The 15,447-nt window shown below is 37.1% G+C and overlaps 1 protein-coding gene across 1 annotated transcript; it reads right to left on the bottom strand.

Moving 5' to 3' along the window:
- Nucleotides 1-904: 904 nt before the first annotated feature.
- Nucleotides 905-15,377, bottom strand: ddx1 (DEAD (Asp-Glu-Ala-Asp) box helicase 1). The gene is made up of 26 exons (XM_055016137.1): nt 15,290-15,377; nt 15,117-15,168; nt 14,971-15,034; nt 14,237-14,266; nt 14,057-14,153; nt 13,393-13,440; nt 13,111-13,194; nt 9,609-9,692; nt 9,397-9,473; nt 9,236-9,308; nt 8,627-8,703; nt 8,427-8,541; nt 7,823-7,961; nt 7,676-7,736; nt 6,804-6,902; nt 6,635-6,724; nt 5,358-5,546; nt 4,318-4,369; nt 4,070-4,216; nt 3,473-3,564; nt 3,327-3,399; nt 2,833-2,905; nt 2,696-2,738; nt 2,509-2,604; nt 1,446-1,566; nt 905-1,347 (listed from the first exon to the last, which is right to left on the bottom strand). Exons 1-26 carry the CDS (start codon nt 15,303-15,305, stop codon nt 1,217-1,219), a joined length of 2,223 nt encoding a protein of 740 aa, XP_054872112.1. The 5' UTR covers nt 15,306-15,377; the 3' UTR covers nt 905-1,216.
- Between the last annotated feature and the right edge of the window lie 70 nt (nt 15,378-15,447).

The raw sequence follows: 15,447 nt of genomic DNA, 5'->3' as shown, positions 1-15,447 counted from the left end.
AGATTAGAAAGAAAATTATAGACCAGCATGTTAAAGGTAAAGGCTAGAAGACCATCTCCAAGCAGCTTGATGTTCCTGTGACTACAGTTGTACATATTATTCAGAAATTTAAGATCCATGGGACTGTAGCCAACCTCCCTGGATGTGACCACGGGAGGAAAACTGATGACAAATGGAAGAGACGGATAATATGAATGGTAACAAAAGAGCCCAGAACAAGCTCTAAAGACATTAAAGGTGAACTCCAAGGTGAAGCTACATCAGTGTCAGATCACACCATCCGTCGTTGGGTCTTGCAACAGGATAATGAGCCAAAACACAGAGCTAAAAACAGCCAAGAATGGCTAAGAGGAAAACATTGGACTATTCTGAAGTGGCCTCTATGAGCCCTGATCTAAATCCTATTGAACATCTGTGGAAGGAGCTGAAACATGGCGTCTGGAGAAGGAACCTTCAAACCTGAGACAACTGGAGCAGTCTGCTGATGAGGAGTGGACCAGAATACCTGCTGAGAGGTGCAGAAGTCTCACTGACAGTTACACAAATGGTTTCATTGCAGTGATTGCCTCAAAAGGTTGTACAACAAAATATTAAGTTAAGGGAACCATCATTTTTGTCCAGGCCTGTTTCATGAGTTTATTTTTTAAAATAATTCTGCTAAACCGCAGTTCAAAAGAAATGTCTGATTTTCATTGGTTAATTTTCATAGAATTTTTATTTATTATTACTTTTGTCAGATTCAAATGATTTCTGTGACCATTGTGGGTTTTTCTTTCATTAACCGAGGGGTACCAACAATTTTGTCCACGTGTACAAACTGAATTTATAACTAATATAAAAAACTAATTTACTGCTGATAAATTTCTCTCTTATGGTTTAAAATCAGAAATAAATCCAGACTGAGCAGACTCCAACAGTTTATTTCAGAAAAGAAAACATTGAATCACTTTAATTCATCCGCTTTGTTCTCTACAGATAAACTTAAATATTTATTTCAGGTTCAACAACCAGGAAATGAAACACAGAATCCAATAAATTAGGATCTGGAGTAATGTTCTGAAATGTTTTCGGTTCAGTTCGGACTTTAAAGAGGAAACTCAAATGATTCACCGTCAGCTGACCCACATTCAAAAAGAAATCAGGAGAAATGTTGACTTTTCTTTGTATATTTTTCTTGTGTCTGCAGTCTGTCGTGTTGCGTTGAGGCTCAGGTGTGTCAGAAGGCTCTGAACAGCTGGTTGGGCAGGTATCCCAGGTGGAGGAAGGACGTCTGGGCTTCTCTCTCCAGGTTGGCCAGCTCCTGAACCGTCGGGGCTAAAACGTCCACGTGGCCTTTGTAGTTCCCACCTGGTGAAGAAGAACAGGTGTGATGGGTAGAATAAACATTAAAGAAATAAATCTAATAGATAGATAGATTTAATGATTTCCATCGTTGGTCGTCTCACCTCCTAAAGCTCTGCGCTGTCCGTACGTCACCTTCCCATCGAACTCGTCTACAGGAACTTTAATATCAGGTTCACACTGTGTGATCGTACACTTCAGATGCTCCTCGATGTCCGACAGCAGCTGAGATCAGCGGAGACAAGAATTACTTCATGACAGGGATGAAAGTGGGTCTGTAGCATCCAAGACATGTACAACGACCACAAAGACACACAAAACGACCACAAAGACGCACAAAACGACCACAAAACAACCAAAGACGCACAAAACAACCACAAAGACACAAAACGCCCACAAACACACACAAAATGACCAGAAACTGACCAAAAAAGACGCAACATAAACAGAAACAAATGCAAACTGTGAGAAAATAAACACAAAAATAACACATTATTAAAAACAACTACAGAGCCACAAAACTGCGACAGACAAAAAATGTCTCGTTTCTGTCTCATTTTTCTCATTTTGTACCTCGTTTTTGTTTTATTTTTCTCATTTTGTGTCTCATTTTTCGTCTCATTTTGTGTCTCGTTTTTATCATCTTGTCTTGTTTCGTAGTTTTTTCTCATGTCTCGTTTTGTAGTTTTGTGTCTTGTTTTTTTCCCCTCATTTTTCTCATTTTGCGTCTCATTTTTGTCATTTCGTGTCTCATTATTGTCATTTGTGTCTCATTTCTCTCACTTTGTCTCATTTTTTTCATTTTGTGTCTCGCTTGTTGTGTCTCGTTTTGTAGTTTTTTCTCGTTTTTCTCATGTTGCCTCATTATTCACGTTTAATTTTTTTCATTTTGTGTCTCGTTTTTCTCATGTCTCGTTTTTGTTTTTTTTCTCATTTTGTGTCTCGTTTTGTGTGTCATTTTTGTCATTTTGTGTGTCATTTTTGTCATTTTGTCTTGTTTTTCTCATTTGTGTCTCGTTGTCATTTTGTGTCTTGTTTTTATTATTTTGTGTCTCGTTTTTGTCGTTTCGTGTCTTGTCAAAAATTTTGAAGCCCAGACATCCTCCAGTTCTGGAATGATGCATCTTCTGCTTTTAAAACCTCCAGAATCTGGTAGTTGTTGCTCACCTCCTTCTCGTTGTACCAGATGGTGCAGCCTCCGTCCTCCTTCAGGCGGGTGTTGTAGCAGCCGCGACCTCGATTCGCACAAACGTGGTACCAAACCTACAAAGAGAAAAACACTTCTATAAAACCAGTCCAAAAAAAAAACCAATACAACTTATTTTAAAACATAAAAATCCAGAATCCTCCGTACCTTCTCCTTTTCCATCGCTACCAAGGAGATGGCCAGACCCATCCTGGAAGACAGAAGATGAAAACGGACGTAGAAAGTTCAGGCTTATATAATTTATTTGAAGAATTGGAGGATTTAATTTAAATCTCAATTCAAACCTCTCGGCTCGTCCGACTCTGCCGATACGATGGACGTAGTTCTGCTTCTCATCAGGCAGCGTGACGTTGATCACTGGAGGAGAAACGACAAACATCTGCCGTGTTCTTCGAACTTTTTATCAGAAACTCTGGATGTTTAAAATGTTAGCCGTGAAATTTTAGCTTCATAAAGTGAATACGAGATCAAAACTTAGCTGTCGACCAACTTTCAACAGGTTTTTATGATGCTACCACCACCATGCTTTATAGTTCCTGAGATACTGTTGTTCAAACAGTCTCAGATTTCAGTGTGAGAAAAACCTGCTGGAAGTGGGTTGACAGGATTTTTTCCTGTAAAGTATTTCTCACATTAAGCCAAAATCTCACAGATATCTTTATAAATATCCATAGTCTATCAGACAGGCAAATCAGAGATGGTTGAGCAGAACTTATTCTGAAAATGTGATGATTTAAAATCAAATAACTATTTAAAAAGTCGTGCTTCCTCCTCTTACCGTACGGAACTCCGCGGATGTCGATTCCTCGTGCAGCGACGTCTGTGCAGATCAACAGTCTCACTTCCTTCCTCTAAAAATAAAGTCGATCGATCAGAAGGTCGTCCAACAGAATCAGCCAATTTATATATGTTTGATTTTTCTACCTTGAAGCGCTCCAAGTTATTCTTCCTCTCATTGGGCTTCCGGTCACCGTGGAGACAAACACAGGAGAGCTGGTGGCCTTTACTGTCTGGACCTGGAGAAAACATTTCATTTATCAATTAATAAAATTAGATTTGTGTAGCTTACCTCAGCATACCTTTCTATTAGACAATTCACAAGCCTTCTAGGACCTCATGTTGAGAAACATCACCACATCATGATGCTGCCACCACCGTGCTTCATATCCATCATGATGCTGCCTCCACCATGCTTCACATCATGATGCTGCCACCACCATGCTTCACATCATGATGCTGCCACCACCATGCTTCACATCATGATGCTGCCACCACCATGCTTCACATCATGATGCTGCCACCACCATACTTCACATCATGATGCTGCCACCACCATGCTTCACACCATGATGCTGCCACCACCGTGCTTCACACCATGATGCTGCTACCAACGTGCTCTACAGTAAGGATGGTGTGAAATAAAAGCCACTGAGGATGTCATGTTCTTGTATTTATTTGTGTTTGTGATTTAAACTTTTCCAGCTGTAGCGGGTAATAAATAAAAATGTAAACGTCACTGACCTCCTCCCTGCTGGATGAAGTACTGCTCCATGTTATCGCAGTCGATCTTGGTGCGACAGAAGACGATGGCTTGGTCCATCTTGTGCTCTTTAATGGCTCTAACAGTGTATTCGCCCTTCAGCACCTTCACGGCCTCCGACCACATTTCTGCAGTGAACACACTCAGTTACTGTCGCTAATTGAAACCCCGAAGCAATGACGCTTTATAACAAGGCGATGAAAGTAAAAAGACGTAAATGTGCTGATACCTGCAGAGTTTCCTCCTGGTCTGGTGTTGTCTTTGGCATGAACTTCATCAGTCTGCTCAGAGAAGAAAACTGTCAGTGCAGCTCAGAAAAGACATGAGAAAAGATAAAAATGCTCATTTTCCTTCACGTATCGTGTGATCTTTTGTTTTTCCTTTATTTACATCATGCAGCTGTCCTCACAAACTACATGTTGTTGCATGGAGTGTGGATATACTTTGCTGGAAACATGGAAATAGTTAAATATCTACAGTATGACGAGAGAAAATGACCAGAAAGAGACACAAAACTATCACAGACATGAAATGACAAAAACAAAGAAATGACAAAAGCAGGACATAGAACAACACAAACGAGACACAAAATGATAATACAGAAAACAACACAAATGAGAAAAAAATGATAAAAAACACAGAAAACAACACAAATGAGACAAAATGATAAAAACAAGACACAAAATGTTAAAAAAGACAATGATAAAAATGAGACACAAAATAATAAAAACGAGACACAAACTGACAAAAAATACAGAGAACACAAATGAAATAAAATGACAAAAACGAAACACAAAATGACAAAAAAGACAGAAAACGACACAAACGAGACACAAAATGACAAGAAATGAGAATCAAAACAGCACATAACAAGAAAAATGAGAAATAAAACGACAACAAAGTGATGAAACTGTTCCAGAGAGACATTTAAAATGACACAAACGAGACACAAAACGACATAAAGGTGATGAAAAACGACCACAAGAAGATAAAACGAACAAAATGACGAAGAACAAAACTATTTTCGCATCATTATCAGGTGTTCCAGCATGAAATATACACTTCACTATGTTCATAATTCCAGACTTCTTAAGCTTTAGCTGTAAACAGAAGGCCACAGTTGTTAATCTTTGTCATTTTTGCTCCTAAATCTGTTGCAGGCTGCGGTTTACAGCGAGCTGTTCTGATTCTGAGCTTCTTGTGACTTCTATAAGTCGTATCAACAGAGGATTGTGGGTCTGAACTACCAGGTTTCTTCTGAGGACTCACCCTGATGTGGTTCTTTCCCAGCCGCTCCCACAGCCGGTCGTTCTTGGGATTAACGGGAACCACCACATGATGGACCGTCTCTGGAACTGAGTCCTCCCCCTTCAGGTCCACCCAGGTGGGGAAGTGCATGATGCGCTCGGACAACTTCTTCACGTCGAACGAGTGCAGCGTGGCCGAGCAGACGATCACCTGGAAGAAAGACGGTCAAGATTCAGGATTCAAGATCTTTAGTTATCACAGAAACAATTATACATAGTATAACGCACCGTGAAATGCATTGTGCACCTGTTCCAGATCGAAACAATGAGAATAAAAACAGGACGGACGAGACACAAACAAGCACAAAGACACCAAGAAGAGAAACAAAATCAGTACATAGAGACAGAAAATGATTGTAAATGAACACAAGATGACCACAAGAAAACACAAACAACCACAAAGACACAAAAAACAACCTACAAAAAGGCACAAATGACCTGAAAGTGACACAACAGAACACAGAAATGCACAAAACAACCACAGAAACCCATCGGACACAAAACAACCACAAACTACCATGAACAGACACAAAAAAACTGCAAACAGACACAAAAGACTACAAAAAGACACAAAACAACGAGAAAAAGACATCAAAGACACAAAAGAACCACAAACTACCACAAAAAGACACAAAACAACCAGAAAAAGACATCAAAGAGACCAAAGAAGCAGGAAAGAACCACAAATGACCACGGAGAAACCAAAAAAAGATAGAAAATGAACACAGAGGCACAAAACAACCACAAAAAGACAAAAAAAAACACCACAAAGGGACACAACAGACCAGATAAAGGCACAAAACAATCACAAAAAAGACCTCAGAGACAGAAAAAAAACACAAACTACCACACAGAGACACAAAACAATCACAAATAGACATAAAAGAGACCAGAGAAGCAGAAAAGAGCCACAAACCACTAGGAAGAAACAAAAAATGACAGAAAATGAACATAAAGAGGCACAAAACAACCTACAAATATGCACAAAATGACCTGAAAGTGACACAAAGACGTGCAAAAATGCCAGAAAACAGCCTCAAAAAGACAAAAAAGACATCAAATAAAGAAAAAAAGACAGAAAACAACCACAAAAAGAGTAAAAAACTCAGCTGGAGCTTCACATATTTACAGCTCATGGACAGTTAAAGTGTTGCAGGAGCTCTAGGAGCAGAGCAGACTGCAGCTAAAGGTAAATTATTTCTACTTTTCTAGGTTTTCCAGGTGTTCCTGAAGTCTTACCTGCAGTCTTTTCCCGTCAGAGGTGACCTGAGGAATCTGGTTGTGGATCCTGTTGATGAAGTCGGTGTAACCTGCAGACAGGAGGCCGTCCTGGACACACAACAGACACACAAAACGGTCAGAAACACTCAGTCTGATGCTTTTACTGTGAAAAACGTGCTGCACGTACACACTCATCCAGAACCAGGAAGCGGACTTGGGACAGACTGAGTTTCCCCGTGGAGATGAGGTCGTCCAACCGGCCGGGAGTTCCCACCACGATGTCCACCTGGAGACAGGAGACACAGAAGAACTGAAGACTAGTCTGTTTACGCTGATTTACACTGGTTTAAACTCTTTTAAAATGAGTTAAACTAATCCAAACTGTTTTAAAATCATTTAAAACTGATATAAAATTAAGTGAACTGATCTAAAAGGATTTTTAGATTGATTTAAACTGATTTAGATTGAGTTAAAATGATTTAAAATGATTTAAACTGATTTTTAAACTGATTTAAACTATTTTAAACTGACTTTAAAATGCCTTTTAAACTGATTTAACATGATTTTTAAACTGACATACTTATTTAAAATTATTCAAAATGATTTTTAAACTGATTTAAACAGATTTTTAACCGATTTAAAATTAATCAAAATTATTTAAACTGATGTAAAATGATTTTAAAACTGATTTAAACTTATTTAAAATGATTTTGAAACTGATTTAAAATTATTTAAAATTATTAAAATGGATTCTTAAACTGGTTTAAACTGATTTAAGCTGATTTTAACGGATTTAAACAGATTTTTAAACTGATATAAAATTAATCAAAATTATTTACAATTTTTCAAAGTGATTTTTAAACTGACTTAAACTGATTTAAAATATTTCAAAAATGATTTTGAAGCAGATTTAAACTGATTTTTAAACTGACAAACTTATTTAAAATGATTTTGAAACAGATTTAAACTGATTTAAAATTATTCAAAATGATTTTTAAACTGGTTTAAACTGATTCAAGCTGATTTTAACAGATTTTAAGTGATTTAAGCGTCTCCTACCCCCTGGTCCAGAGCTGCCAGCTGGTCTTTAGCAGCGACTCCTCCGATCACCAGCAGCTCTCTGAAGAAAAGCGTTTTATTACTGAGTCAATAGCGTCCTCTGCTGGTAGAAAACAGGAAGTACGTGCAGCTTCATCCTCTACAGACCTGAGTTTGGGGTCGTCCACGTACTTCTTGAACTGCGTCACGTTGTTGAGCGTCTGTTCGGCCAGTTCTTTGGACGGTTCGATGATCAGAGCTTTGGGGGCGTTGGAGGAAGCTTTGACCTGACTCACTTTAGCGCTGCCTGAACACACACAGAGCAGCAAGAAGAAGAAGATACACAAATAACAACACAAACAGACGCTTTAATCAGCCAGAAATATAAACAAACCTGTCAGAAAAAAATAGTTTTAATCCTCTCAAATCCAGGAGGTTTTCAATGTTCTTTTTCCAGGTGAAGATGTGTCTCCTTTTTGTAATTTTGTGCCTCAGTTGTGTCATTTTTGTAGGATTTTATGAGCTGTTTTTGCCACTTTGTCTTTTTTTCATCATCTTGTGTCTCGTTTGTGTCTTTTTTTTTTTTTACCTTGTTTGTGTCATTTTGTGGCCTGTTCATCATTTTATGTCTTGTTTTTGCCATTTTGTCTCTTTTGTGTCATTTTTCATTTTGTGTCTCATTAGTGTCGTTTTTTGCCTTGTTTTTTTTTGCCATTTCTTGTCCTTTATTCGTCATTTTGTGTCTCGTTTGTGCAGCGCTGCATCCACTCACCGGTCTGAGCTGATTTGACCGTGTGGCCGTCGGCTGCCTGATCCAGAGCAATGAATCCGGTCTTAGGAGGATGTTTGAAGTCTTCTCCTCCAAAGTTAAACTTCAGCTCTGCGTTCTGGGAGACAGAACAGATCAGTAGTGTATATTTTATCACTTTAGACCAGCTGTTGGTGTTTTTATGACGTGTTCTGTGGAGGAACCTTCAGCACACAGGAGGCGAAGAAAGCCTGATTCTTCAGATTCTGAGGAACATCGAAGGCCAAACCGAGGTCGTTTCCTGGAGAAAAAAGACAGAAAGAGAAGAGAAAATGTAAATAACAACATCATTAGCGTCATTTTGTGTCTCTTTGGGACACTTTTTTAAATTTTGTGGTCATTTTGTGTCTCGTTTGTGTCATTTTCTGTCATTTTGTGTCTCGTTTGTTTTTTTCTGTCATTTTGTGTCTCATTTTTGACATTTTCTGTCTTCTTTTGTCATTTTGTGTCTCATTTGTCTCATTTTCTGTCATTTTGTTTCTTGTTTTTGTCATTTGTGTCTCATTTTATTTTTATTCATTTTGTGTCTCGTTTTTCTCATTTTCTGTCTTCTTTTGTCATGTTGTGTCTTGTTTGTGTCATTTTCTATCATTTTGAGTCTAGTTTTTGCTATTGCTCGTCATTTTGAGTCTCATTCGTGTTGTTTTCTGTCTTTTTTTGCCATTCTGAGTCCCGTTTATGTCAAAGAAAGTGTCAGTAACTGTCCCATTTTCAGCTAAATCAACATGTCACATCTTCACAATCATTAAAATGCAAACACTGAGGATCATCACCATTTTTAGAGAAGTAAATCTGTCCCTTGTCCATATCCAGGTAGCAGCCGATGGTGTCGTGCATCGTGAACTCCTGCAAACATAAAACAGAGTTTATGTCTTTAAATCCTCCTCACAGCTGTTCTTGCATCTAAATATCATAATAATCTCTTTATTTTTACCTCTCCATAGCTGTCAAACTGCTTGTTGTTGGATTTCTTTCCAGTTCCACCAAAACCAAAACCATATTTATCGGTTCCTGAAAGGAGAAGAAAAGTACAAATGAACATTTCATCAGAATATTTACATCTGAGCTGCAGCAAATAATCAGATTAATCAGTTTAAGTCATTTTGTGGGGAAAAAAAGTTTAGTTTTATCTGGTTTCATTCTCACCTAAATCCAGAGCAGCCTGACTGGTGGACCAGCCGACCCGACACAGACCCTGATCACTGCACGTCACCTCGTAGTAATACTTCCCTGGATGAAAACAGGAAATCATACTTTCATTTTTGCTCAAAATGGTCTCGTTTAAAGTTTGAGAGCGTAGTTAACCCTAAAAAACCACAAAGAGACACAAAACGATCACAAAGAGACACAAAACAATCAAAAAGAGACACAAAACAACCACAAAGAGACACAAAACAATCAAAAAGAGACACAAAACAACCACAAAGAGACACAAAACAACCACAAAGAGACACAAAACAATCAAAAAGAGACGCAAAACAACCACAAAGAGACACAAAACAATCAAAAAGAGACGCAAAACAACCACAAAGAGACACAAAACAATCAAAAAGAGACACAAAACAACCACAAAGAGACACAAAACAATCAAAAAGAGACACAAAACAACCACAAAGAGACACAAAACAATCAAAAAGAGACACAAAACAATCAAAAGAGACGTAAAACAACCACAAAGAGACACAAAACAACCACAGACACAAAACAATCAAAAAGAGACACAAAACAACCACAAAGAGACACAAAACAATCAAAAAGAGACACAAAACAACCACAAAGAGACACAAAACAATCAAAGAGACACAAAACAACCACAAAGAGACACAAAACAATCAAAGAGACACAAAACAACCACAAAGAGACACAAAACAATCAAAAAGAGACACAAAACAACCACAAAGAGACACAAAACAACCACAAAGAGACACAAAACAATCAAAAAGAGACACAAAACAACCACAAAGAGACACAAAACAATCAAAAGAGACGTAAAACAACCACAAAGAGACACAAAACAACCACAGAGACACAAAACAATCAAAAAGAGACACAAAACAACCACAAAGAGACACAAAACAATCAAAAAGAGACACAAAACAACCACAAAGAGACACAAAACAATCAAAAAGAGACACAAAACAACCACAAAGAGACACAAAACAATCAAAAAGAGACACAAAACAACCACAAAGAGACACAAAACAACCACAAAGAGACACAAAACAATCAAAAAGAGACACAAAACAACCACAAAGAGACACAAAACAATCAAAAAGAGACACAAAACAACCACAAAGAGACACAAAACAACCACAAAGAGACACAAAACAATCAAAAAGAGACGCAAAACAACCACAAAGAGACACAAAACAATCAAAAAGAGACGCAAAACAACCACAAAGAGACACAAAACAATCAAAAAGAGACGCAAAACAACCACAAAGAGACACAAAACAATCAAAAAGAGACACAAAACAACCACAAAGAGACACAAAACAATCAAAAAGAGACACAAAACAACCACAAAGAGACACAAAACAACCACAGAGACACAAAACAATCAAAAAGAGACACAAAACAATCAAAAGAGACGTAAAACAACCACAAAGAGACACAAAACAACCACAGAGACACAAAACAATCAAAAAGAGACACAAAACAACCACAAAGAGACACAAAACAATCAAAAAGAGACACAAAACAACCACAAAGAGACACAAAACAATCAAAAAGAGACACAAAACAACCACAAAGAGACACAAAACAACCACAAAGAGACACAAAACAATCAAAGAGACACAAAACAATCAAAAGAGACGTAAAACAACCACAAAGAGACACAAAACAATCACAGAGACACAAAACAATCAAAAAGAGACACAAAACAACCACAAAGAGACACAAAACAATCAAAAAGAGACACAAAATAACCACAAAGAGACACAAAACAATCAAAAAGAGACACAAAACAACCACAAAGAGACACAAAACAACCACAAAGAGACACAAAACAATCAAAAAGAGACACAAAACAACCACAAAGAGACACAAAACAATCAAAAAGAGACACAAAACAACCACAAAGAGACACAAAACAATCAAAAAGAGACACAAAACAATCAAAGAGACACAAAACAACCACAAAGAGACACAAAACAATCAAAAAGAGACACAAAACAACCACAAAGAGACACAAAACAACCACAAAGAGACACAAAACAATCAAAAAGAGACACAAAACAACCACAAAGAGACACAAAACAATCAAAAGAGACGTAAAACAACCACAAAGTGACACAAAACAACCACAGAGACACAAAACAATCAAAAAGAGACACAAAACAACCACAAAGAGACACAAAACAATCAAAAAGAGACACAAAACAACCACAAAGAGACACAAAACAATCAAAAAGAGACACAAAACAACCACAAAGAGACACAAAACAACCACAAAGAGACACAAAACAATCAAAAAGAGACACAAAACAATCAAAAAGAGACACAAAACAATCAAAAGAGACGTAAAACAACCACAAAGAGACACAAAACAACCACAGAGACACAAAACAATCAAAAAGAGACACAAAACAACCACAAAGAGACACAAAACAATCAAAAAGAGACACAAAACAACCACAAAGAGACACAAAACAATCAAAAAGAGACACAAAACAACCACAAAGAGACACAAAACAACCACAAAGAGACACAAAACAATCAAAAAGAGACACAAAACAATCAAAAGAGACGTAAAACAACCACAAAGAGACACAAAACAACCACAGAGACACAAAACAATCAAAAAGAGACACAAAACAACCACAAAGAGACACAAAACAATCAAAAAGAGACACAAAATAACCACAAAGAGACACAAAACAATCAAAAAGAGACACAAAACAACCACAAAGAGACACAAAACAATCAAAAGAGACGTAAAACAACCACAAAGAGACACAAAACAACCACAGAGACACAAAACAATCAAAAAGAGACACAAAACAACCACAAAGAGACACAAAACAATCAAAAAGAGACACAAAACAATCAAAGAGACACAAAACAACCACAAAGAGACACAAAACAATCAAAAAGAGACACAAAACAACCACAAAGAGACACAAAACAACCACAAAGAGACACAAAACAATCAAAGAGACACAAAACAACCACAAAGAGACACAAAACAATCAAAAGAGACGTAAAACAACCACAAAGAGACACAAAACAACCACAGAGACACAAAACAATCAAAAAGAGACACAAAACAACCACAAAGAGACACAAAACAATCAAAAAGAGACACAAAACAACCACAAAGAGACACAAAACAATCAAAAAGAGACACAAAACAACCACAAAGAGACACAAAACAATCAAAAAGAGACACAAAACAACCACAAAGAGACACAAAACAACCACAAAGAGACACAAAACAATCAAAAAGAGACACAAAACAATCAAAAAGAGACACAAAACAACCACAAAGAGACACAAAACAATCAAAAAGAGACACAAAACAACCACAAAGAGACACAAAACAACCACAAAGAGACACAAAACAATCAAAAAGAGACACAAAACAACCACAAAGAGACACTATATTTAGCTTTTATTTTGGTTTAAAGTCTGGCAGCTTCCAGACCTTTGGTGACTCCTTTGGTGGATCTACAGCCGTGCCATTCTTTAAACTCTCTGCTCTGACAGCAGAGTCCATCAGGACCGATGGCTGCAACACAGGAAGACACAATTAACAGAAATAAAAACACAGACACACTGAAATCTACCCTGCACTTGTGTACAGCTCTGAGGTACTTTTGCTTAAATATTCTACTTCCTGCTCCACTGCATTTATCTGACAGCTTTTTATGATGCAGATTCGACAGGATGAGCAGTAAAACATGACAGCGTTCTGATTTAAACTCACCGAAGGCCGTGCTGCGATCGTAAGGATTCATCTGCCAGTTGTTGAAAACTGAGACAAAACACAGAAAAACAGCAGCACAAATGCTATTTTTTCTGGAAATCTGAGCAACAAAAATGTCTGTTATGCAAAGTAAATGAAACCTAAATTAACAAAACATATTAATACAAATAAGAATATATGTTTTTATTCTCAATTCATATCATTTTAGCACTGAGGATTCTCCTTTGGTGCTGGATGAAACCATGGAATTCAATATTAAATCAACAAATATGGCTAAAATCCTGAAAAAAAGAGGGAATGGATATAGAAATGAATGTAATTATTAAATTAATCACAATAGGTATTTATTTCTAAAAAAGTCAAATTTTCAAAGTGAAACATTATTTTTCTGGGGAAAAGTGGACAACAAATGGTATAAAGTAGTCCTTTGAAATGTTCCATTTCAAAATAAAAGCCTGCCTATTTAAATATATTAATTTATGTATTTAACGCCTCATCTGATTTCAGGATCCGTTACAGTCATAATTATTAATTTCCTTAACATTACATAAAAAGTGTTGCATAAAAACCTCCAAAAACTCCTGTATGCAGGAAACAAAACAACATTTTTGCTGATATTTGACTCATAGAAGCTAAAACCAAGTAAATGACAGATTTCTCTCACTGGCTCCTCCGGTCTTGATGGAGGTTCTTCCTTTCTTTCCCTCCTGCTGATCCTTCAGGGTCTCGTAAACGATCTGGATCACCGGGATGCTGAAGGCCTGCAGAGGAAAAACTAAACCGAGTCAGGAACAGTTTGATTCTCCACAGTTCAGACGTATTTTAGTTATCTGGAGGTTCTTACTCCCGTCTTGCCGCTGCCAGTTTCTGCAGCCTGAAACACAGAAAGTAAAGTCAGATTTATGATTTATGACGTCTCCTTTTATGATTACATGTTCCATATTTCACATCAAATGTACAATATTTCATTTTTCAGGCAGATTATTCTATTTTATGTGTAATATTTCATTATCAGGTGTGATATTAGCTCAGTATCATTTCCACTTTTCTATTCTAGTCTAGTCTGGGTTCTTTGTGTTAATTTTGTGTCTCCTTTTTGTCATTTTGTGTCTTGTTTTTGCCATTTTCTATCTCTTTCATGTCATTTTGTGTCTCGTTTGCATCATTTTGTGTCTAATTTTTGCTGTTTAGTTTCTAATTTTGTGCCTCTTTCTGGCTCTCTCCACATTTTTGGTCTTTTAACTCCTGATATGCTCGACTTTTGCTAAATCAGTGATCTGAGGTATTTTAAAACATTACTGAAAACTTCTTTAATCATAGGATGTTCTCTTAACTGGTTTAATTGTGGTTATTCTAGTTGCTTTCTTGCATATTGTACTTTGTTATTTACATTTTTTTTTCTGTTGGTTCACTTGTCTTGCATGTTGACGGTGATCTTTGCGTTATTTTACATATTCAGAATGTCGTCTGCTTGGTTTTATCCCGTATATGTTAATGTTTACTTTGTGCTGCATCTTGAACCTTTGTTTTTAATAAAGATGCAATAGAAATAACATTAATATACAGAGCTAATCTTACCATGAGGACATCTCCTCCACCGAGAATCAGAGGGATGGACTCTGCCTGGATGTCAGTGGGTAAACTATGGAAATAGATCAGTTTAAAACAGCTATCTAATACATTTATTGATGAGAAACCTGCATGATTTAGCAGATTTAACTCACAGCCAGTCCATCTCCTCCACAGCCTGCGCGATTTCCGGCATAACTCCCATTTCTGTGGGTTAAAAAACACATTTAAAGGCTCAGTTTACCGCTGTAGCTTTAAAAATAAGCCAAGTGTTTAATTCAGTCACAAAAACGACGTTAAAATGATTAAATTAATGCTAAATTCTTACCAGAAAACGCCGCCATGATCGCTGCAATAAACGCAACCGAACCGGACGTGGCGTGTTCACGAAATGCGGCTCGTCTCTCGGCAGCGATCAAATTTTGGTTCCGGATTTTAAATAATTCCTGAAAACTAATTTTCTATTTTCCAAACACCTCACATGTG

Source organism: Amphiprion ocellaris, chromosome 12 (assembly GCF_022539595.1).
Source record: "Amphiprion ocellaris isolate individual 3 ecotype Okinawa chromosome 12, ASM2253959v1, whole genome shotgun sequence".
Taxonomy (NCBI): Eukaryota; Metazoa; Chordata; class Actinopteri; family Pomacentridae; genus Amphiprion; species Amphiprion ocellaris.
This window is presented reverse-complemented; position numbering and strand designations above follow the sequence as displayed.